The sequence below is a fragment of the Eubalaena glacialis genome, chromosome 4 (genome assembly GCF_028564815.1).
Source record: "Eubalaena glacialis isolate mEubGla1 chromosome 4, mEubGla1.1.hap2.+ XY, whole genome shotgun sequence".
Taxonomy (NCBI): domain Eukaryota; kingdom Metazoa; phylum Chordata; class Mammalia; order Artiodactyla; family Balaenidae; genus Eubalaena; species Eubalaena glacialis.
In genome coordinates, this window is record NC_083719.1 from 179459239 (window position 1) to 179483714 (window position 24476).

Genomic DNA, 24476 nt, shown 5'->3' on the forward strand with positions numbered 1-24476 from the left:
GCTTCTAAACTTCAGTCATTGATCGACAGCCGGGGGCAGGGGGAGGCTGTGTGTGTTGGGTGCTCCCCAGAGAAGAAGTCCTCACATGGCAAGGCCTCCACACTCCCAGGCCCAGCCTCGTTCCCAAGGGGGCAGATGTGCCCCCCCACCGCCACCCCTCGGTGGCCGAGCTGGCTCGCCTGCCTCCACCCTGGGTCAGTAGAGGTCAAAGCTAGCAGATGGGGCCCTTGTCATGCTCCAGGGCATGTGGCCATGCTGGAAATGGCACATCTGAGCCTTGGGGCAGGAGGCTGCTAGTTAGGCCTGGAGAAGCACTGCCCCGCCTCAGGTCCCTTTGCCCTTGAGCCACCCAGAGAGCTGCCTGTGCGGGAGCCCAAGGGGATTCAGAGACAAAATCCCGCCCCGGGGAGGGTCAAGCTGCTGGTGGCAGACACAGGCGCTGAGTCTAGAGGAAAAGGAGTGGTCGGGCCTTCTCATCCAAAAGCCAGATTTGTGCCCAAGGGACTGGGCTTAGAAAAGGGGGGCGGGGGCGGCGGGAGTAGGGTCAGCTGGGGAGACAGAAGAGGCAGGCGGGGTTCCCATGCTCCAGGGGGCAGGCACGCTGGGGGCGGGAGGAAGGGCTGCCAGCAGCAGCAGCTGCCAGGAGAAGCGACGCGGCTGGGGCCCACCTCCTCCCTGGGTGAGTCGCCTGGGCAGGGATGGAAACCATGGCCGGGAGACCCAGGAGCCACAGCCACGCACAGGGCACGGCAGGGCTGGGCTTCGTGACTAGGGGTGTGGAATCTGGCAGGAAAAGAATGACTAAACTTCTCAGAGTGTGGGTGTGGGGAGAAACATGCCCCTGGGCTGTTTGGAGGGAAGAAACCATTCAAAGGGGATTGGGGGTGACACACGGGGAAAGTGGGAACCATGGGCCCAAGGACTATCCATTTCTCCCGCAACCGCCCCCAACCATGGCAAGCTTTGGCCTCTTCTGCATCTTCCAGGTCCTGTTACGGGTTCAGCTCAGCTACTGGAAAGATCCCGGGGTCACCAGAAGATCCCTGCCAGAGGGCAGCAGCAGTAGGGCCCGCCCAGTGTGGGGGGAGAGTACCCGGGAGAAGGAGGCTTCAGTTAGGGCTGGTGGCCCAGGCCATGGTCTCCAAGGTGGAGAGCTGGGGCCGAAGCCAGCTGCCCAAAGGCAAGCACCTTGAAAAGAGCCCAACTCTCAGAAGTGAGCATTGCCTGCTCCCTGCTGGGCTGGGCTGGGCCACACACAGAGAGGAGGTGTTACCTAAAACAGGGATGGCAAATACCATTCACCAATCAATGGGTAGGACTGTGGTGAGAATTCTGGGCACTGTGGGAAAGGATGCTAGGATCAATTAGTGATGTTTGCCATTGGCAAAGGGACAGGGGCAAGTGCAACAGAACAGCCTAATCAATCATCGTTTCTGCTATGGAGGCAGGAGGATAGTGGCAGCATCCAGGAGAGAGTCCCCTGATCAATGTCTGTGATGGGTACAGGAGGGGTGTCACGTGCAAAGCTATCACATGGGGGAAAAAATTCCTTGACCAGTTAGTCACATCTGCCACGGAATGGGGAGTAGTGACATGCTTAGGAAACAAAAATGCCAGGATCGATTAGTGATGTCTGCCAGGGGCACAGGACAGGAGAGAGGTACAAGGAAAAGAGTACTGGATCAATTAGTAATGTCTGCCTTGAGTGCAGGAGGGGAAAATTTCTGCATGGTGTTGTCTGGAAACAGAGTGGTGGCAGTGGCAAGAACAAGCTCTTGCAGGGCTTGAGCAAAATCTTCCCCGGCCAGGGAGGTGAAGGGAGAAATGCCTGGGGTGTTAGCTGAGTATTTGCCATCCCTGACCTACAGGAAACTAGGAAACCGTGTCAGGAATGGGCTTGAGGGGTGGGCGCCAGATGGGGGCAGTGGTCAGGTTAGTGTCTGTGTGAGTCAGCTTAGCCCAGGGCAACACGAAGCCTGGCAAGCGGCAGCCACGGCAGGGGTTTTTAAAGGTTAGCTGGATTTTTAGTTGTTCTGTTATTTTTTTGGCAGGGTTGGGGGGTGGGGGAGGGGATATTATGGGGTGGCATGGTCTCCACCACTACCAGGTTCTCTAATGTTTGCTACCACACTAAGTGAGTACTTACCAAGATCTCCCCCTTTGAAAATGCAAAGTTAGGGTTGTGGGGAAATCAAAGAAGAGCAGGCAGAGGAAAAGAGACATAAGGGACATGAGGGGGATGGAGAAAAAGCAGGAAAGGCACAAAAATGAGGAGAGAGAAGAGCAGGGGGGGAAAACAGCAAAAGAAAAAAAAATTACATGCTATTAATTATATTCATGGTGTTAATATTTAATTCATTATCATCTCCCGAAATGAAAAAGCAACAATATATGTATTACCTATGGCAAGCGCAAAAAAAAATCATGCAGTGGTTACACCCTTCTTTTCCAGAGGGCTCTGTCATCGTGCAAGATAAACAGCAGAGCCCCCACCCCCACCCCCGCCCGATGTGGAGAAGGCAGGGGACACCGGCAGAAATTTTTGCAAAGACGATGTGTTTTCTTAAGCAGGAAAAAAAAAAAAAAGGGCACCTAATACTGGCCTATATAAAGTTGTTCTTACTTCACAAGGCCTCTGGCTGGGGCATGACATCAAGGTAGACAACTCCTCATACAGCTCTGGGTTTCTCCAGGTACGGGGATCAAAGCACCCCCAGGCTCCCCAGACCCGCCTGTCACAACCAGCCTCCCACCAGGCTCCGAGTCTCCAGGGCTGGGCCCGGGAACCCAATGTGGCTGCAGACACCAGAGGGACTGGGCTGCCCCTCTCCTTAGTGTCAAGTTCTAGCCGTGGCCTTGGATGTCAGACAGGGCCTTCTGCAAATTTGCCCCCTAGGAGGCCCTGCCAGAGCTGCCGCTCAAAGACCGGTTTCCCAAAATATCAAAACCTAAGTGGACTTGAGAGGCTGGAGGGGAGGGGTGGGTTTCTGGCGGGACATGCTATGAGCCAGGTGCCATCGCTGGGCTCGGTGGTCCCTTAGTGCCCTCCCACCCCCGAGGGTGGAGCTGTGGGCCGCGGAGGGTGCAGGGGTGGGCAGTTACCTGGTTGGGGATGGCTCTCTTCTTGTTCAGCTGGGTGCTCCTCTGCTGGGCGCTGAAACCAAAGCATAGAGAGAGCTCATGCGGCGGGAAGCCCAGAGGGACGAGGAGCAAGAAGCCCTCGTGGCCCAGGTGGGGTTCTCTCCCGAGTGGGGGCCAAGGGCAGAGGCAGAGAGAAGCCCCCCGTGTACGAAGGGCTGCCCAAGGGAAAGAGAGCGGGCTCATGGAACGAACGAGATACTGAATTAAACCCTGACTTCTCATCCCTGATTTCGGCCACTCCTGAGAGCGCCAGCTATTTCTAGGAGTCACTGGGTCCTGGAGCTTCCAAGAGGGGGCATGGGAAGCTGGATTCCCAAGTGGCTGGGAGGTAGCCATGCTGGCTTCAGAGTAACCTTCAGTGTTTGGGGGGTCAAACTTGAGGCTTCTTCCCGCTTTCTCCTCCCATCCTGGCCCGGGCACCAGGCCCAGAGCGGCTCTGACCACAGGGCCATCCAGCCTGGGAGATGAGGCTATGGGACAGCTGCTCGCCATGAAAACGCTACTCATCTTGGATGGCTCCTGACCCAAGTCAGAGGACAGTCAAAGTCAATGTGTTTCTGCAAGGTCCCTTATTTACCTACAGTCCCAGATCTCTTTTCTTCTTCATCTATGTTGTTTCCTGGCTAGTTCACACTGGACAGACGAAGTCCCCTTTATTTTGTACGTGGGCACCTACTCAGTTCCCTTGTTTGTCCTAATATATTTTCTACTCGGACCATCATTATCACCACCGGCAACCAACTGATAACTCCTGTTACTTAGGAGTCATACTGTCTTTTCTTATATTGCTTTAACTGGAACTTTTGAAACAATATGAAAAGGCAAAACATCTTGTTTAATCCCTTTACTGACTGCCTCTGGGATTTTACCTTAAAGTTCAAGTTGCCTGTTGGATAAGGTAGTGTGTGTGCGTGTGTGTGTGTGTGTGTGTGTGTGTATGTATGTTAAGGAAGTAGGCTTCTGTTCCTAGATCAGTAAAGGGTGGAACATTAAGAATGGAAATGAGGGACTTCCCTGGCGGTCCAGTGGTTAAGACTCCGCGCGTCCACTGCAGGGGGCATGGGTTCAATCCCTGGTCAGGGAACTAAGATTCCCACGTGCCGTGCGGCGCAGAAAAAAAAGAAAAGAATGGAAGTGGAATTTATCCAATGATTTCCCTAAGAATCAATACATTTACTACAAGGGCTTTTTCTCTGGGCCTTGTTTTTAGTGTTTCGAGGGCAGTGAGAAAACACCCCAGAACATCTAAGCGCAGGAAGGAGGTGGATCGATAGTGTCTGAAGGACACAGAGCTGAGCCACTCACAGTGACGTCTGGGTGCTGGTGAGGCCCCAGACGCTCTACTTCCTAAGGGCTTCCTGGGTCTCACACATGCCTGGCAGCCCCTCTTTCCCTTGCCTCCACCCAATCAGAGATTTCCCACTGCTTCCGGCTGTGTGTGTGTGTGTGTGTGTGTGTGTGTGTGTGTGTGTGTGTGTTGGGGGGAAAATCCAAAGTTTTCCCCTTGGCCTGCAGGCCCCCTTGGCGATGAGGCCTTGACCTCTGCCCTCCACCTTGCCTTGGTCTCCTGCTTCTCAGCCTTCCTTCCCTATCTCCAGTGCTCTCTGCCCCCGCTCCGTCCCCATCACCGGGCTGTCATGACTTCCTTGGGAAGGTCTCCCCAAGCCTCATCCCTCACTGCCCTCTCCCACAGCCCCTCCGCCTGCCCTCCTTTCCAGCTGTCATCCTCCTTATGAGAACTGGCTTAACGACAGTGTGTGCGTTCTCAGCCTGTGGGTTCTGAAAAGGCAAGGCCCAAGTCTGGCTTGTTCACTGTCCTAGGCCAAAGGCAGTGCTCCATGGCTATTCCGGGGGCCCCTGCGACATCCCACCCAGGGCTGGGGCCTGGGCCTGGGCCGGGTGGAGCCTGGCACCCTGGGCCCCGCCCCCAGCCAGGGCATCCCCCGTTCACACACTAGGGAAAAGGCACACAGCAGGCAATACCCACCCGGTCACCAGCTGCTCAGTATAGTAACAGCTGGGGTAAGTGGGAAGGCCCAGGAATCCAGAGGAAAGAGTGGAGTGGTCAAAGGAAAAACAGGAGAGATTGTGAGAAGGAACTGTGGATGAAGTGTGAGAAGCAGAGACATCAAGGTGAGGAAAACAGCAGCAACCCGAAAAGGGGGACCAGCGTTTTCAGGCCCCACACACCCGGCTGCTGGGGTAACAGGAGCAGGAGGGGCTGCTTCCCCAGGCTGAGAGCCCAGCCTGAGGGGCAGTCCCCGGCCAGGGCCCCTCAGCCTTCTCCACAGCAGGGACAGTCCGGCCGGGGCCCTCAGCTCATCTGGGCTGGGGCAGCAGCTTCTAATCATGCCCCCCATTCATTCGTTCACTCATTCATTCATTCCACTCACCGACCATGTGTCCAGCACAGAAGAGCTGAGTGCACTGATAAATGTCTACCCAGGGAACTACTCAGCCAGTAGAGACCCTGGACGGGAAGACCCTCTTGCCCAGCCTGCTAGCTCCTTCCTCCCTGCACCCCCAAGGCCAGGCCACAAGGCCACCCTCCGGACTCCCACGGGTGGTGGACAGCCCCACCCCGGCACTGACCACACTGTGTCTTAACCGCCTGGGTGCACCTTTGTCCCTGGCGCAGGACCTTCCTTTCAGGGTGGGGACCTGGGTCTGTGCCTGCTCACTGCTGTTATCACAGGGCCTGGTGCAATGAAAGCACACCAGCGATACTGGCTAAACAAATACAAGGAGGCTGGCTACCAACCACCTTTTATTCTATCAGGCTCCGGAAAGAGGACCTTCGTGAGCCATCAGAACAATCTGTGTGATACTCACCGAGGCGGGGGGCTGATGGCATCAGTGGGTGACACTGGAGGCCACCAGCATTTATATTTATATCCTGCTGAAATCAGCTCCCTGCTCTTCTGGCCCCTTATCTGGGTGCCGTGGAAGGTTCTAGTTTTAAATCTACAGCATATGGACAGAAGCCATGCAAATCCTGGCAGTACTTCCCAAAGAGCAGCCCCTGGAGCCCTGAGCCCCTGAGCTGCTCAGTGAAAGGTCCCAGTGCATGTGGGGGAGACTGGGAAAGCTGCACGTGAGTCTATGAAAGGCTCTGAGAAGTCCTGCAGGAAAGGAAGCACTGAACGCTAGTTAGCCTTGTCCTTTCTTGAAGCCTTTGACCACTGGACTGCCCTTTCCTCCTTAAACTAACCATGGGGGTGCCCCACAGGAGGTGCATTGGGGACAACGAGGCTGGGGGGGTCGCTGCTACCCAGCAAAGCTTCCAGATGCTCTCCGATGGCCCCGCGCTTCACCTGGGGACCCCTGACAGAGAGATCTTCGTGCCCCGGCCCAGCAGCGGAATCCCAACTTGACCGCCTTTCTCAAGGCGTGGCTCTGAGGGTGGACACTCATGCCACCCCACCAGCCGCTATCTTGAAAAGTACATACTTGGCAAATCCAATGAAGTCTTCGTGGTTCGTGTTGATGTAGGACTGCTCGATGTCGATCAGAAGAAGAATCTGGGGGAAAGCGGGGGTCATGGTGAGTACAGAGCCCAGCGTGGCAGGGAGGGGCCGCTGCCAGAGCACCTCCCACACCCGCCAGCAGGGGGTGCCCCGGAACAACCATGCTGTTTCCCAGGCAGGAGAACAGCGGTCACCCACCCACCCCTTCCCATATGCTGGGGTCCGTCTTCAGGGGGAAGGGGGCATGGGTGCTTCCAGACACCAAGGCCTCACAAGTGAGAAAGACTGGGCCAACAGAGCAGAGTGAGGTAGCCCAACGTGGTAGTCACAAGTGCGGCCTCCGAGGCCTGGAGTAGGGCAATAAGGCCTCACTGCAAAGGCTTAAATAGGTCACAATATGTCATGTTGCGAGTAACACCTGGAATGTTATAAGTGCCTCATTAAAACAGCAAAGGTGGAAAGTATATTCAATATCCTGTGATAAACCATAACGGAAAAGAACATGAAAAAGAATGTATATACGTGGATAACTGAATCACTTTCCTGTACAGCAGAAATTAAACAACATTGTAAATCAACTATACTTCAGTAAAGGACTTCCCTAGCGGCACAGTGGTTAAGAATCCACCTGCCAATGCAGGGGACACGGGTTCGATCCCTAGTCCGGGAAGATCCCACATGCTGCAGAGCAACTAAGCCCGTGTGCCACAACTACTGAGCCTGCTCTCTAGAGCCCGCGAGCCACAACTACTGAAGCCCGCGTGCCTACAGCCCGTGCTCTGCAACAAGAGAAGCCACCACAATAAGAAGCCCGCGCACCGCAACGAAGAGTAGCGCCTGCTCACTGCAACTAGAGAAAGCCCGCACGCAGCAACGAAGACCCAACGCAGCCAAAAATAAATAAATAAAATTTTTAAAAAAACAAAAAAACTATACTTAGGTAAAATTAAAAACAAACAAAAAACTGGCAAAGGTAATTTGGCCAGGTGAGGACATTAAAATGAAACACACGGGCACAAAGGCACACACCAGCCAGCCAGGATGTCGTCTCAGATAAGACACGGGCCCTTAAACAGTCCTGTCACTTCACTGTGCCTCTGAACCCTCAAGCATAAAGCGGGCCAGGCACTCAGATCTTGGGGGGTTGTTGGAAAATGCTGGGGTGCTCCGTCCATGGGAGACACTGTCGCTGGTTTAAAAGGTCTGAGTCCTGTTGCCCCGGAGCCCAGCCATGACAACAGTAGGGCAACTGGGGGCTCTTGTGTGTATGGAAGGGACAGCAGCATTCTTGCCAACAATGACAACAAAACAAATTGGAATCTCTCAAGCTTTTCACAAAACTTCCAGGTTACAGAAGCTTCGAGGGAATGGGGGACCCTGTGAAGGACAAATGAGCAAGTTTCTTCTCCGTCAATGTCAAGGGGAGAGGGACTGTTCTAAACAAGGTGATCTCACAACCAAATACAACAGGTTGGCTTGTTTCGGTTCCAGTTTGAATAAACAGCTGCCAATCTCCTGGGATAAACCATAATGGAAAATAGTATATATATAAAAAAAAGAAAGTCTATATGTGTATAACCGAGTCACTTTGCTGTACTGCAGAGATTGGCACACACTGTAAATCAACTATACTTCAATTAAAAAAAAAAAAAAAAGAGAGAGGACACAGTGGACCACCGTGGGGGAAATAACCCAAACCAGGTGTCGGGCCACATGAAGGCAGGATGACAGCCCTGGGCTGAGTAAGTGACAGGTGAGACTTGAACTGTGGCTGTGTGGGGCACCTCACTCTCTACCTTTGGGTATGCTTATGACGGTCTTCGTAAGACAATGTGAAAACACAAAAAGCACTCAAACATGTTCCGGTGGGTGAATGGATAAGCAGGCTGTGGTCCACGTGCACCATGAAACACTACTTGGCAGTCCTAAGAGACACATTTTGGCTACACCACAAACAACAGGGATGAGTCCTGAATGCATGGTGCAGAGTGAAGGGACACAGGATCAAAAGGCTACCACGGCAAGAGTCCGTTCGCATGACATTCTGGAAAAGGCAAAACTACAGGGACGGGGAGCAACCTAGTGGTTGCCAGGGCCTGAGGGCCCGGGGGCCTGGGGGTCGGGGAGGGATTAACGACAAAGGGGCACAAGGATGGGGGTTTGGGGGGTGGTGGCAGGACCGTTCTGTATGTTGAGTGAGGTGGTGGTGACCTTGCTGTACGCATTTGTCAAAACTCACACCGCACAACCAAGATCTCCTGCACATAAACTGTATCTGAAGAATGAAACAAAAAGCCAGTACCTGGTCCTTGGTCCTCCCCTCCCGTTCCCGGATGTAAGTGGTGACGATTCGTTCGGTCTCCTCTCGCAACCGGGGGTAGGAGCTGAGCTGGAGGGAAAGCAGAGTGGCGGCGTCGGCTGGGTCCTCGTGGCTTGGGCAGCAACGTGAGCCAAACGGAAAACATGGGCGGAGGGGGGGTGACATGGAGTGGGCCCACCGGTTCCCCACCCCGCTCCTGTCTCAGAGCTGCTCCAGCCGGCAGACAAGAAGGGGACAGTGGGGGGGACGGTGGGCCGGAGAGACCGAGAGGGTGCCCGCACACAAGCAGAGGTGCTTTTCGAGAATGCGTTTCGGAGGTGGAAAGTGGCAGAGAAAGCGGGTGACAGCCACCCCCCTCCCTCGAAGTGCTGGGTGAGAGCAAGGACACAGTGTAATTAAAGCCCCTGGGCCACCAGGGCGAGGGCCCGAGCGCAGCTCCGGAGTACGCAGCAGCGCCCGTTCTAGAATGGGGGGAGGGTCAGCATCTGGGCCATCGACCTCGGAGGGACCCCCTTGCGGGGGGCGGGAAACTGCTCCCGATCATCTCACCTTTGGGATCCACTCCTCTGACACCCCCGCTGCCCCAGCCTTTGCAGCAGCAACCAAACTAACGCACAGAAGCCCACCTTCCATGGTTTGGGGAAAGACCACGAGTTGGGAAAAATTGAGCAAATGGTCAAAATCACTCGAGGAAAAATTCCATTTTTTTTTTGGCTACACCACGCGGCTTGTGAGATCTTAGTTCCCCGACCAGGGATTGAACCCGGGCCCTCTGCAGTGGAACTGCAGAGTCCTAACCACTGGACCGCCAAGGAATTCTGAAAAATTCTTAAATGCCTTGTGATGTAAGAACATGCAGATCAGCACACTGGCGAAGTGTTTCACCGCGTTGGTGGCAGTTTGGAAACCACCTTTCTCAAAGCGTTCCAGGGATGGGCATGGACACTCATCCCTGCTGCCTGCTTAGTAAGTGCATCTGGCAACATCAAAGGCCTTTCATCCCCGTCAGAGGCCCAAAATGCAAAGGTGGAACCCAAGTGCGACTGGCCCACCCCCTTGTGTCAGCCAAGGCAAAGTTGAGATGTCTCCAAGTGACCACTGGCCCAGGGAAGGGGGTTCCTGCCGAGGCAGAGTTTCCCAGATGCTTGGGTTAAGACTCACGGTGGGAAAGAGAAGATGGGGGACAGAAGCATAGGTGATAATAATGAAACCTTCTGTTACCTTCTCGGCACACTTTTTAATGACCGTGGCCAGTTCTGAGACCACGAGATCAACACACTTCAAACTTGGCTCTTTGAGTTTTACAATCTGTTTTTTCACAATGGCTTCAAAGGCCATGTCGGGGGTGAAGAGCCCCGTCCTGGGTCATGCGGAGGGCGGGATGAGGTAAAAAGACACCCAGGGGCAGTGCAGGCCACACACGCGGGACGGGAGACGGAGAAAGAAGAAACGAGAGTCAGCTGGTTAGTGACATGCATGGAAGAGCCTGCGCCCGCATTTGCCCCGGAAGCTGCTTCGGATCAAGAGGCGACCTGGGTCCAAGGGGTGGGCTTAGTCTGGGGTTTAATTATAAAAGTGCCACGGGTGGGAGTCAGCGTACGAACAGCTAAAGGTTTGGGGAGGCCTTGCCTTTTCGTGTCTGTGACAATGGGCTCTAGGACGAACATCTCCAAACCATCTGGGTTTCTTTCCCTTCCCTTTTCCAATCGAAGAAGCTTAAGAAGCAAATGTGGGCTTTTCCAGACTGAGAACAGAAGGATGAAGCAGAAACTCCTGCCTTGGAAGGCCGACCCAGAGCTCCACGGCCATGGGGGACGTGCAAGCACAAACTGGCCACCAGGAAGCGCTTCAGCACCTTGGCCAACATGTGCCGCCCCGAGAACCAGGGGGGGGGCCCGAGGGCCACTGCCCGGGGACAGCACTGCTCCTGCGGGAGCTGGTGGAGGCTGTTAGGGGCGAGCCCAGGGCCGAGCACTCCTCAGGCCGCTGGCGTTTGGGCCTTTCTCAGCGCCTTGGGGACAGAGAAGTGGCTGGCTCTGGGAAAGCCTGAGGGTGCGAGGCATTTGTCAAGAAGGCATTTGTGAGGGGCAGGGAGGTTCAGGGAGCTTGGCCTCCAGCAGGTGACGCGAGGTCCCTCTCTGCTTCCCAGAAGACAGCAAAGCGACAGCCCAGCAAGACCCCCATCAGACACATGCTAAGCTTGGTATCAGGGTCCCAGGGAGCCCTGCCCACCAGTCTGGAATCTGGAGGCCTGGCACCCCCGGGCTGCACCCAGGCCAAAACGCTTCTGCCCCAGCCTCTGGGTAGAGGCCACGTTCTTGGAAACTGAGGCAATCTGGGAAGGGGAGGGAGGGGGACCAGCGGGGCAAAGGCCAAGCAGCACCGGGAGCCTGATACCAAACTCCCACAGCCCCGTTTCCACAAGGCCAGGAGTCACCCTGCCGAGGGTCCAATACCTTACTGGTACACTGCCTAACTGTATTGATTAGCTCCTGGATAACCAGGTCGACACATTTCAGACAGGGCTCTTTCAGCTTGACGACCTGTTTTTTCACAATGGCCTCGAATGCCAAGTCCGGGGTGAAGAGCCCGGTCCTAAAACCATCCGTACCCGGGGGGCAGGGGAGATAAGTCAGAGAGAAACAAAGCACGGTCAGCGATTTCATAGGCTCGGGCTGGGTTCCCGAGAGAGCCAAGGTTGCAGCAAGTCTGGGGGTCAGACGCCCGCGTCCGCTACCTGGAACCCCCCCCAGGGTGATCTGAGGACCCCACGGCGACACAAGAGTGGAGGGCGGGAGCAAAACGCTGGGGACCCAGGAGGCGTCCGGGGCACCCATGACGGTGACAAATGCTGGGTTCCTGCAATCGTGCCTTGGCTCTGACTTCCTCTCCATCCCCCAGAGCAAATCTGCAGAGAGCTTTCTGACTTGGCTGACCACGGTAACTGGGCCCTTTAACCCATGTTTAACCCAAGGGCAGCGGACAGCCCGGACAGCCACGGGGTTTATGACAGATCCACACAGAACTAAGCACATCCACCCTCGAGTGCCTTTGGAGACCCAGAGGGAGAGACTGACAGCTACTGCAAACCATCCCAGAGCCCTCTCCAGGCCTCCCAATCGGGGCACCCCAAGGATTGTGGGGACTGACTGGCTGCAGGGTGGCACCATGGAGGTGAAGGGAACACGGCGCCTCCCCCCGTGGAACTTGCCTGACTCCGTGGATATTCTTAATGGCGTAGCTGATCTCCCGTCGTAAGTCCTTCTCGTCGAACTCCATCTGAGAAGAGACAAACCAAACACATGCAAGGAGGTACCTGAGGCACCGCCACATCAGGTCTGTACCTAGGGAATGTCACCTCCTGTGTACCATTTATATTCACAGGGCAGAATATTTAATTGGTCAAAATTTTCAAGAACATTAAAACTCAGTTTCAGCAAGGATGCTCTGAAACTGACACTCTTGCTCTCTTGGAAGGAAAATCAACTCAAACTTTCTTCTGGGCTACGTGGCAGTACAAATCAAAACATACCTCTAAAAACATACCTATACTGTCACAAGATAGTTTTAAGAGCTCTAGGAATTTATCTTGAGGAATTAATCAAGAATTAGCTACATCCACAAAACCATCCGTAACTGCTGAAAAATGTGCAAAGAACCTAAATGCCCCCAAATGGGAGACTGGTTAAATGAACAATGGGACAGTCATAAAATAAGATAGTGTTTTGCCATTGACAATGCATGAAATGTATATACTAGTTTGGAAAGATGGCAAATCATATGAAAAAAAAAAAAAAAAAGAATACAAAGATGCATAATTATTTAAAAAAAAATACATATGCACACACTGGTATGCATGAATATATGTACTGGGCTTGTGGATGCAGGGAGGCTTTTTGCCTGCATTTGCACAGAAATAATTCTCAAAGGACACACATCCAGGTGCTAAGCGGCGTTGTCTGGGGGTGTTAGGATTATGGGTGTTTTTTTCCTTTTAGCTTTTGCTCTTCTATTGAAAAGAACATGACTGGTTTTTACAGAGATGGCATGCACTCACTGTGAAAAAGTGTAAAACTTCAAGCAATTAAAACAAAAAGAAAACCTCCAATCCCAGCACCCATAGCTGACATTTTGTGAATATCCTTGCAGATCTGTCTCTGCAAAGACACACATCTAGACATGCGTGTATGACTTCATATGAAGGATGTTATGACTATCATCTGTGTGTTCTGTTGCACATGCTGGCTCCATAATCTGCTTTTTCCCTTTCAACCACATGCTGGGGACATTTTCCCATGTGAATTTACCTATATTTTTTATGTACTTTGCAAAGAACATGTATTCAGAGGAAGAAAATGGAACTTTCTATACAGCTCTGCTGGAAATCTCTAAGCTCAGGGAAAGAGGCCCGGGCCTGGAAGTGGGAGCTCGAGACCCCATGGCCTGGGAGGAGGCCGGGTTCAAGGCCGACTGAGCAGGAGGGTCAAGGCTGACCAGAGGGCCCGGCCCCGGCAGTGCTACCTTCACCAGCTCGAAGGGAAACCGCTCGTGGAAGATGCGATTGATCCGGGCACCCCCGGAGAGCTCCAGCGTGTCCACTTGGTCTCCAGAGCCCTCGATCCTCTTTTCGAAGTCCACTCCAAACTGCTGGACCATCCTATGAGGAAAGAGAAAACCCGAAGGTCAAAGCAGAGGTTTTAACACAGCTCCGGAATTACGTCTCTGGTCAAGCCGTGGCTTACTTTCCTCCGCAGTGAAAGCACTGTATCCTAACCACTAGGCCACCAGGGAACGCCCATCTTTTTATTTTTTAGCAGAAAAAACAGACAAAATCCAGGAGCTGCCAGAGGCAAGCACTTGCTACGCACCAGGCCCGCTCTATAGGCCTGTTACGACCATTCATTCATTGAGTTGGGGGCGGGGGGGGGGGCAATTATTACTCCCATTTTGCAGATGGCAAGAGGGAGGTGCAGGGTGTGTGTCGGGGGTCACAGTTTAGCAACCTCTGCCCTCAGGTTTGGCCTGATCCGGCAGGACCATGCCATGAAAAGGGAGCCCCTCCACACAATTCAGGTGGCTTCCACTGGTTCCCGCCACCTCCCAGTCTGTTTGGGTCAGGACTCCACCACTGATGGGCTGAGAGGCCTTGGACAGGTGGTTCTGCCCTCTGAGCCTCAGTTTCGTCATCTGCAAAGTGGGTTGGTTGTAACAGCACTTCCACACAGGGTCACTGTAATAAGGATTTAAGGAGTTTCTAGATTTCATCAACTCAAAGCAGGCATTGGTCACCAAATGCACTAATGGCCTGGACACCCCCCCAGAAAGAAAAATGTTGCCAATTAATGGTAATTCACCTGAATCATCTGATTTGAGAAGTTAAAAAAAATTTTTTTAAGTGCACACGTAATTGATGAAATGTGGTAACACCATGCGTGGCCCCTTAGAACCCAGCCCAGCCCTTAAAAGAAAAGTGTCTCAGAGTATTGCTGATTAGTGCTGCGAGGAAGTGAGCAGTAAAGAACCAAGATATTTATCAGTGTTTTGGTTTTCTTTAGCATTTCTAATTGTTTCCCCCAGTCCCTGGCACTGTCTGTCTGAATCATTTCCTCATTTCCATTCCTCCAATTCTGGATCTCCTCAAGTACTGTATAGAGTTTCCCCAGAAGTCTCCCGCACTGGGCTGGCAGCAGGGAGCTGGCAGTTCCCTGGCACAGAGAAGCCCGGCTCTTACGGGCAAATACAGCTGATGCCTGCAAGCTGCCAGGGCGGCCAGGCTCGGCCACCAATGCATGGGGTTCTTCCTGAACACCCAGGGGGTCATGCACAGGGTGTCCCAAATCCCCAGAAGCTCTCTGCCCACATGAAGCAGACAGTGCCCACACTTGACTTCCTTCCCAGAGACACACAAAGGCCTACGTTAATGCTGCACCTGGAATGGGGACCTTGAACGGTGGCCAAATCCGGGCCAAGATGGTAAAAGGCTTAGCACTACAGCAAGGACAGAGTACAGAGCAGGGAGTGGTTTAGGGAGCAGGATGAAGCCTACGCCAGCTGCCGCCAGGCTCGGAAAGGAAAAGACGTAGCATACGTGAGCACCAGCCTCCCAGGGGCCCTGGAGTCCGAGCTGCACTCAGAGAGCATCCTTGCCAACTGTCATGAGTTAAACTGTGTCCCCCCAAAATTCATGTTGATGTCCTAACCTCCAGTACCTCAGAATGTGATCTTATTTGGAAACAAGAGTCTTTGCAGATGTCATTAGTTAAGATGAGGTCATACTGGAGAAGGGTGGGCTCCTAAGCCACTGTGACTGGTGTCCTTAGAAAAAGGGGAAATTTGGACACACACACAGGGAGAACGGCATGTGAAGATAAGACAGAGATTGGGAACCCCAAAGTTGCCAGCAAGCCACTCGAAGTCCACAGAAGAAACCAACCCTGCCGACACCTTGATTTTGGACACTCAGTGTACATAACTATGAGATGATAAATTTCTTTTTTTCTTTTTCTTTTTTTTTTTGGCCACACTGCAGGGCTTGTGGGATCTTACTTCTCTGACCAGGGATTGAACCCAAGCCCTCGGCAGTGAGAGCACAGAGCCCTAACCACTGGACCGCCAGGGAATTCCCAATAAATTTCTATTTTAGTTTAAGCCACCCAGTTCGTGGTACTTTGCTGCAGCCACAGCAAATAAATACACCAAGGTACAGGGCAGGTAAGATATCTACAGATGACCAGCGGTCCCTAGAGATGAATGGTCCTGAGTTTAGAGCCACAACTGCACGTCTAGGGAACGTGCATTCCTGCTCCTAGTTCTAGAAGGAGAGAGATCCAGGCGCAAGACACAAAAGCCGAGGGACAAGAGCTGGTTTGAAAAATGTCCCCGATCACCTCTGCTTGGGGAAAAAAACCTGCCAGGGTTTCAAGTGATCTGTGTTCTATGCACAGGAAGGAGCTGAGGTGAAGGTCACTGTATAACTTGGTTCCCCGACATGGAGCAAGGACCAAGCTGTGCCTGGGAGGAAAAAGCCAGACTCAGAACAATCGATCATGGTAACGAGGATGATTAAAGTAAAGACAGTTAGCTTTCCTATCACTGGCTCCAAGTGAGCCACATACCATATATACCTGTGTGGGACCCGAGGGGGCGCCCAGAACCAGGCCAGGAGGGCCAGCGGGCATGGGCCCCCCTGGAGGCCACGGAAGCGCTACTGATTCAAATTCAAGTTCTCCTCAAGCTAGTTATCCCTCTTTTAGGAGTCTGCCCTGCGGGAATCCTCGCTTGTGAGCTCAACAATAAATTTGAGAAGCATCTATCGAAGAAGCAAAAAAATACCCGAACGTCCCCTATGGGCATCGGGTCACGGGAAGAGTGTATGGGATACTCCGGGCGGCCGTGGGAAACGGAAGGCTCTCGATGCCACTTCCATCAGCTGCGAGAGAGCAGAACTGGGGGTTAGTCTGATGCCACTGTTCTCATTCTCTGGTAAGACAAGAGCCTGGAGACGGGAACCGGGGTGCAGAGGAGGAGGGGAAGTTTTCACCCTCTGTACACATGAAGGCAGTCATTTTTATAATAAAGGCCGAGGAGGAGGTCATGCAACAAGCCATTCAAAAGGACGCCCGCCAGCAGGGAAGAAGCAAGGGCCTCTGCTGGCCGCTGGTCTGTGTGGCCCATAGCCTGCAGGAGGATCTGGGACTGCAGATAAGATGCTAAATAAGGAACACCAGCCCTCGCTGAGGGGCCGCAGATGACAGCGGTGCACCTCCACTGTGATGTCAAAACCACCTGGGCCGGGCCGCAGGGCACTGGTGAAAAATGACACGAACCCTGGGGGATGGGTGCTGTCTTGGAGGGCGTCCCCTGGCCCGCCCCGCCCAGGGCCCCAAAAGCATCTTCACAAGATTCCCCAATGGCCACGTGATGTGACAGCCGCTGTGGTCCTCATTTTAGGGGCGAGGAAAATGAGGCTCAGAGGGGTGTGGTCACCTGCCTGTGGTTGCCCATCAGGCCCAGGTTTAGCCCCAGGCCGTGGCCTCTGCAGCACGGGCTAGACCAGATCTCCTCCTAAAGCCTGCAAGAGACCAGCGTTGGCACTGCAGAAAGCTTTTCGGAATGGGCTGAGGCCGTCTGATGTTAAAAGCATTCTCACCCCCGATCCCACCAATGTGCAGTGCCACATGGCAGAGAGGGTAGGGGGACGTCAGGGCTACAACGGCCACACAGGACAGTGTCCCTCTGGGAGGGATCTTGTACGCGGCACCATCTGCCATCTGAGGTGCCAAGGAGCTTCTGGATCCCATTCTAGCCAAGCCAGCTAAGGGTCCCTGGCAGGGCAGATACCTGGAGTGCGGAGGCAGGAGGAGCCCCGGGTGAGAAGCTGAGATCATGGGGCACACCCACTCCTCCGACTCACAGCTGGGTGGCTGCCGGGAGCACCGTCTTAGAATCAGGGTGAGGATTCCAAGAAACCAAGCAGAAGTAGCTGACACATGGCTCGGCTCCCTCCCCCCCATGTCTGTCCTCCCTGCAGCCGCCAGAGGGCGCCCGTGAACACCTGAGTCAGGCCATGTCTTGCCGATGCTCAGAACCCTCCATGGCTCCCACCTCAGAGCAAAAACCAAAGCCCTCCCCATGGTCTACAAGGCCCTGTAGGCTCTACCCTGTTCCCTCCCCGACCTCCCTTCCTCCCACTCTCCCCTCGCTCACTCTGCTCCAGCCACATGGGCCTTCTCTGACATGCTGGACGAAATCCTGCCTCAGGGCCTTTGCACTGGCCGGGCCCCCATCCCCAGGACTCTGCATGGCCCCCTTCCTCACCTCTTCAGGTCTCTGCCCGACTCTCACTGTCTCAGGGGGGCCTTCACTGGTCACTTTATTTTAAATGGCACACCCACAACTACCCTGGCACTCTCTAGCCTCCTCCCTACTTCGATACTTGGCCATTTCACAGAGTACACATGTTCTCATCTACTTATCTTGCCTCATCCTTCCCCCCTCCCCGTTCTGAGCATATGCAGTGTCTGCCCAGTACACTGGGGAGACCCCAGTGCTCAAGACAGGGCCTAGCACACAGGGTGCTCTGGCCAAGTGTTTGTTGAACAAACGGACGGACGGATGAGTGGGGGAGCCTGAGGCCAGGTGGAGGCCCCGGAGCGCCAGGCGGGGGGAGGGGCACATACTGCAGCAGGGCTTTGGTCTTGCGCGTGGGGTCGTCGGGCCGGAAGTTCTTGTACTCCTCCACCTCCTTCTCCAGGGACAGCAGCTGGCTCTGCAGCTTGCTGCGCAGGGCCGGCAGCGACTCTCGGATGTGGTTGGTCAGTTGCTGCGGGAGAGAGGCTAGAGGTCAGAGGTCAGCACGGGCAGGATGCTGAGAAGGGGCGGGCCCGCTCCACCCCCAGCCTCGAGGGACCAACAGAAACATCCAGCTGGAGTCACACTGGCGTGAGGGGCAGGGAGAGGTGGCACAGCTCCGTCCACAGTGGCGAGATGCTGCAAACAGCCCACGGGGCCTTGGGAGGGCAGATCAACCAGGCTGTCCACACCAAAGAGTACACGCAACTGTTCGCAAGGATCAGGCAGCAGGACCCAAGTGCTGACCGGGAACTGCCTCCCACAAGTGTCGCTCAGTGGGGGGGGGGGGGGGGGGGGGGGGGGAAGCCTAGAAGCCACCGCAGGACCCAGGTACAGAAGGACTGTCAGACGGGCGATGGTGCATCCACACTGCAGAACACTGGGGGAACGTACAGACACGGGGACAGGCCCTACAAACTACAACAGAAACAGTTTGCCAAAAAAGGCACAGAACACACCTATGATGTGCTCCCCTCTGTAAAGACAGGGAGAAAGTAAGAACACATTTTCATTTGCACAAACAGAGGGAAGGATGGTTCACAAGAGAAGGGCAGAATGGAGCAGGCAGGTGGAAGGACCCTTCCCTGTAGCCCCCTTTGCCTCTATTGTTCTGCCTTTGAACCACGGGGATTTGTTCCTTATTCACAAACCTTAAAAGGGGGCAGCAGTGCAGAAAAAGTTAGGCAATGAGCCTCAAGATGGGTCGTTCAAGAAAAAGCTAGATACAGAGCAGTGGGTAAATATCTTAATTGTTCAGGTGGTGAAAAAGAAGACGGAAAGGGAAGAGAAGGAAAAGAGAAGCAGGAGGAAGAGGAAGGCTGGCGGTACAGACACATCAGTGTCTAGCGTCTCGAGAAGGAAGCCCAGGAAGTGGTGACACTGGCCGCCTCAGGGGAAGAGAGCCATCGCGGGATGGGAGGAAATGGGACATTCACTATATTTGCACTGTCTGACTTTTTTTAATACTATGATAAAAGAGAAAGAGAGAAGGGAAGAAAAAAATAATAGCCATAAAATCAGCTAAAACCCACAAAGTGAAAAGCAGTGTTTTGTGGCCATCTGTCCTACAAGACAAAAGAAATGACAAACTATCCATCAAGCTAGAAAAAAAACATATGAAGGAGCCTCACACTCCATGGAATGAATCTGATGGTCACCCCAAAGCCCTATGTGAGCTGGGGCCCCTCCCTGTGGGAGCTGCAGGTCCCTAAGGGTGGCAGTCCACTCCGGTCCCCGACAGCATCCTGGGGCGTTACAGTGGCCCCATTTAGCTCGTGAGGCAAAGGAGGGGTGGGGGGACCAGGAAGCACCAGGATGTGGAGCTAGGCCCCCAGAAGGCCAGCTGGGCTGCTCACCTGCGGCTCTCAGAGGGGGCCCCAGGCACCTGCGAGGAGTTTTACTTCCCTTCCTCTCCCTCCACCCCCTGCCCAGGCAGACCGCTGCTTCCTTTCCTGGAGGGCCCCTCCCACCGGACACTTACTTCCCTCTTTGTTCTGCTGAGCTGCCTGCTCTGCCTTCCTGCTCTGCGCCAGCTCTCTTCCCAGCCCCATCACTGCCTAACGCTCGACTGTGCCTCTACCTGGTGCCCCCAATTAGAAACATCCCTTCCCTAAGGACAGGGCCCAGCTCCCACATTGCCACTGTGTCCCACTGCAGTCATGAAGGACTCAGACTGTCGCTCTGAGGCCCTGCCCCATCCGAGATGCTACCATATAGCACTGAGGGGGAACGCCTCGTAACCCCGGGGCCACTAAGGACCACACTGCCTGCTACAGTATAGCTACATAATCCCACATTAGGGATTTTACTCTCGTAGAAATTGGCACACATGCAAAACAATGTTATTAAACAGCAGCCTTTTACTGACTAGGAACATTAGAAACCAGCTTTCCAAAAAGAGACTGGTTAAACAGACTAAGACCCATGTGTTCAGGGACTACTACAGGGCCACGAAAAAGAGTGAGGAAGCTTTTTCTGTAGGGACAGAGCTCCAGGAGATACCGCTGAGCAAAAAAAAAAAAACAAACAAAAAAAAACACCAGGGGCTTCCCTGGTGGCACAGTGGTTAAGAATCCGCCTGCCAATGCAGGGGTCACGGGTTCGAGCCCTGGCCCGGGAAGATCCCACATGCCGCGGAGCAACTAAGCCTGTGCGCCACAACTACTGAGCCTGCACTCTAGAGCCCGCGAGCCACAACTACTGAAGCCCGTGTGCCACAACTACTGAAGCCCGCGCGCCTAGAGCCTGTGCTCTGCAACAAGAGAAGCCACCACATTGAGTAGCCTGCGCCCCGCAACAAAGAGTAGCCCCCACTCACTGCAACTAGAGAAAGCCCGCGTGCAGCAGCAAGGACCCAATGCAGCCAAAAATTAAATAAATGGATAAATAAATAATCTTTAAAAAAAAAAAAAAAAAAAAAAAAAAAAAAAAAACACCAAGGGGCGGGTATCCATGACTATGCAAGAAAGAGAGAAATGTGATTCTCAAAAGTCCTTTTTGCTTTTGTGAACAGAAAGAAACTCAGGCGGTGTTAACAGTGGTGCCCTAGGGGTGGGAAGCAGGGGCAGAGGGGGGCGCTTCACTATATACTTTTAAACACTGGTTTTTTTAATGAGCCCTGTGAATATACTACCTGTGGGAAAAAAGAACACTAGAAAAGCAGTGAGATACCAGAGTTGCTGGCATTTGATATGTGCTGCATTTCATGTAGCAGATGCCAGCCCTGGGGGCAGGGATGCGGATGATTCCTGCCTGATGGACGGGGAGGCTCGGAGAGGCGGGGCTGGGCTTTGGACCAAGGAAGGCCAGGCTCCGAAGTCCTCCCACTTGGCTACTGTCGAGCGCTGCTAGCCACTCGGTGTTGGTCCAGGCGAGGCATTCGTAACCCAGGTCATCAGTGTCAGGAACTGTATGCAAACTTCTGGGTACGTGACTAAATAATTACGGTGGTAATTAAAATAATGGTAATAAACAACAAGGTCCTACTGTACAGCCCAGGGAACTACAGTCAATATCCTGTGACAGACCATAATGGAAAAGAATATGAAAAAGAATATATATATCTATAACTGAATCACTTTGCTGTACAGCAGAAATTAACCCAACATTGTAAATCAACTATACCTCAATACAATTTTTGTTTTAAATAAAAATAAAATAAATGGTAACAATAGTAGTGATGGTAATAATAGTACCAGTACAGACTTAGTGAACACCCACTCTTCTCCAGGCCCTGAGTCAAATGTTCACTGAACCCATTTTGCTAAAACAAGTGCTGCTCTAGACCACGGCCAACTGCACAAAACCCTTGCTGTACCTGATTCAGCGTCTTCTGCAGGTGTGGGGTGCCCATGCGGTCCGCCATGTGCCGGTAGGCCGGGTGGGAGAGGAAAAACTTCCTCTCGGCCGCCAGCGCTGCGCGGATGTCCTTCTTGCCCTCAATGTCCTTCTGGCTGCGGTTCACCACGCCGATGTAGCCTGTGGGGAGAGAGGGTCAGGTCAGGGCAGCGCCCGGCAAGCCAAGGAGCCCAGATGCCCCCTTTCTGCACGGGACCGGGCAATGTGCGGGTGTAGACATGGCTCTTGCCCTACAAGTCACTCACAGACGAGGTGACAAGCCATACGCATTACTCAGAAGCAACACGGAGAATGCAAACGCTGAGTACAGTCCTGAAAAGCAACGCAAGTGTTTGGAGGAAGAAGTTATATTCAGCATGGTGTGAGGGGCTGGATAGAGAAAAATGAAATCCACAATCCGAGCTTTAGAAACAGAAAAAAAGACTTCAAAAAGAAGGGCAATGGGGGACAGCTAATCTTGCTGGATATTAATACCTATTCTACACTGTGCCACAGTGAAAAACAGGAGCCAACCTAAGTGTCCAACAAATGGGGTCTGAGTAACGGTCCATGTACCCCCATATGAGGGACCCCACAGGATCTTTTACAGTCATCTTGAAGAGTATTTGCCTTCAAGGGAATGTTCACAGGGACACATTCTGCTATTTTGCTAAGTGAAATGGAAAAGCAGGTCACCAGGCGGCGTAGCGCTGGAGAGCTGACGTTCCAAACCAGCTCCGCCACCTGCCAGCTTTGTGAGCTGGGGCAAGGGATTTAGCCTCTCGGTGCCTCAGTTTCTTCATCCATAAAATGGGGATGAGCACAGAGCCACTGCATTGGATTGTTACGGGGATTAAATGGGTTCTTCCACACCAAGAGTGCAGAACAGTGCCTGATACGTAATAGGCACTTAATACACTTTTGCTATTCTCATTTTATTGAAAATAAAAATACTTGGGCTACTCTTGTCAGAATATCTGAAACTAAACTAAACACGAGCCTAATCAGCCTCTGTCTAGATCAAATGACTGGTTTATAGGGAACTACAATTGGCCAGATCCCAAGTGAAGCAGTACAGATAAAGTGGCTGGAGAAGGAGCTGTTTGAACAGAATCGTAGGTATTTATGTGTCAAATGACAGGATGCCTAGGATTTGCTTCATGATCCCCCAAGGGAGGAAAGAACAACAGGAGAGGATATTTGGGGCATTGAAGGTTAGCTGTATGTGATTAGCAGCGAGGCTGGGCCAGTGGTTCTCCTTGCACTTTTCTCTCCACTTGAGAGAATGTTTGAAAGCAAGTATTGAACATTAAGAAAAGTTACAAATCCTCGGGAGCTCTTGGGAAGGAGAACCAGAGTATTAAATAGGGGGAGAAGTTGCGCTGTGGATGATTTCAGTTTCCTTCTTCTGGACACTTGTTTTCTGTTGCCAAAATGAGTAGGCGTTCACTGTGTAACTGAAAAATGAATGCACGCAAATCAGAAGAAAAAGCTACCTGTGTTCACTCGGGCAGAAAAAAAAAGGAGGTTCTACAATGGAATAGAAAAGCAGTTACTTCTGGGCAGTGGGGAAATGGGATGGTGAATGTATCTGTGAGCATTTGCTGGGGTTTCAGTAAAGATAACAAAAACAAATCATTTTCCAAAAGCAAAGGTGCACCAGCTCTCCTGCTGCTCAAGCCCACCCATCTTGTCTGCCCTCCCCTGTCCTGTAGCCCCCACGCCCTCCCGGGCCGCACCTCTTCTCAAGGGGAGCAGCTTGTTCTCCAGGATGTCCCTGGCATCAGTGCCTTCGTCCATCAGGTCGAGCTTGGTGATGACGCCGATGGTCCGCAGGCCTGAAAGAGCACAGAGGTCAGTGGGCACCATGAGGAAGGAGCACGGGCTGGCGACCCCGGGCCACCTGGGGCCCAGCTGGACCCCCCCCACTTCCAGGCCGTGTGACCTGGGACAAACCATAACATCACCTGCCTGGACCCTAGTTTCCCATGTCAAATGAAGGCAGTAACACACCAATCTCAGGGGGTCGTCCATGAGGATAAACCTGGCACGTGGCAAATGTTCAATCAATAAACGCTGGCCACCGTCATCACTGGTACGACCAGCGACGGAGTCTTGCTGCATCATCAGGGGGCAACCTCATCGAACTTGAACGCCAGGTCAGAATCTCCACGCTGTGCTCTCTGAGTGGCATGCAACGTAACACACTAACCTGTGACAACTGTTTCTAGGGTTACCTCTCATCTGAATGGCCAAAATTCCACTCTGGAAACCACCCCATGGAATTCCTCTTCATCCCAAGTTGCCCAGAATCGAGGAATCCCTGCAGATGGATCAACTGCCCCTGCTGGTGCCTGAGGGCCCCTCTGTGCTAGCCGTGTGTGTGTGTGTGTGTGTGTGTGTGTGTGTGTGTGTGTGTGAGAGAGAGAGAGAGAGAGAGAGAGAGAGAGAGAGAGACATCACAGAGGGAAGCCCAGGGAGATCTCTGGGGGGTGCTAAGGTGGGTGTCGAAGAGGTGACGGCCGTGCCTTCCCTGCGGCCCCTGCCTCCTCACATTCTTCTGAGAGTATGACCTGGCATCACCTTTTCGGAGGGCAAAGGAGCCCCCACTGCAAGCACCCACAAAGCTTCAGGGAGGGTAGAGGCAGCCCAAGGTAGAGAGATATGACTGGGGAGGGGGTCTGGGGGCATCTACTTTATTAGAAATGTCCAATCTCACTGAAGCACTGTTCCTAAAAGCTCAGAAACAACCCAAATGTTCAAGAACAAAAAAAAGACAGCAATGGGCCGCACGGTGGATGGCTATAGACCTATGTCCCTATGGTAACAGGCAAACACACACACACTACAGAAAAATAAGG

The 24476-nt window shown here is 53.2% G+C and overlaps 1 protein-coding gene across 9 annotated transcripts in view; it reads right to left on the minus strand.

Moving 5' to 3' along the window:
• Nucleotides 1–24476, minus strand: part of DNM2 (dynamin 2) — a 91869-nt gene that overhangs the window by 18896 nt on the left and 48497 nt on the right. For 4 of the 9 annotated variants that reach the window (XM_061190486.1, XM_061190481.1, XM_061190479.1 and 1 more), the window contains exons 5-14: nt 23355–23453; nt 21596–21756; nt 18108–18250; nt 13450–13585; nt 12140–12207; nt 11385–11523; nt 8911–8997; nt 6592–6662; nt 3103–3154; nt 2147–2158 (exon numbers count right to left, since the gene is read on the minus strand). In XM_061190486.1, coding sequence (XP_061046469.1) covers nt 2147–2158; nt 3103–3154; nt 6592–6662; nt 8911–8997; nt 11385–11523; nt 12140–12207; nt 13450–13585; nt 18108–18250; nt 21596–21756; nt 23355–23453 — 968 coding nt within the window. Of the gene's footprint in view, nt 1–2146; nt 2159–3102; nt 3155–6591; nt 6663–8910; nt 8998–10149; nt 10289–11384; nt 11524–12139; nt 12208–13449; nt 13586–18107; nt 18251–21595; nt 21757–23354; nt 23454–24476 lie in introns of all 9 variants that reach the window. The other 5 variants (XM_061190482.1, XM_061190480.1, XM_061190485.1 and 2 more) reach the window with 3 other exon arrangements.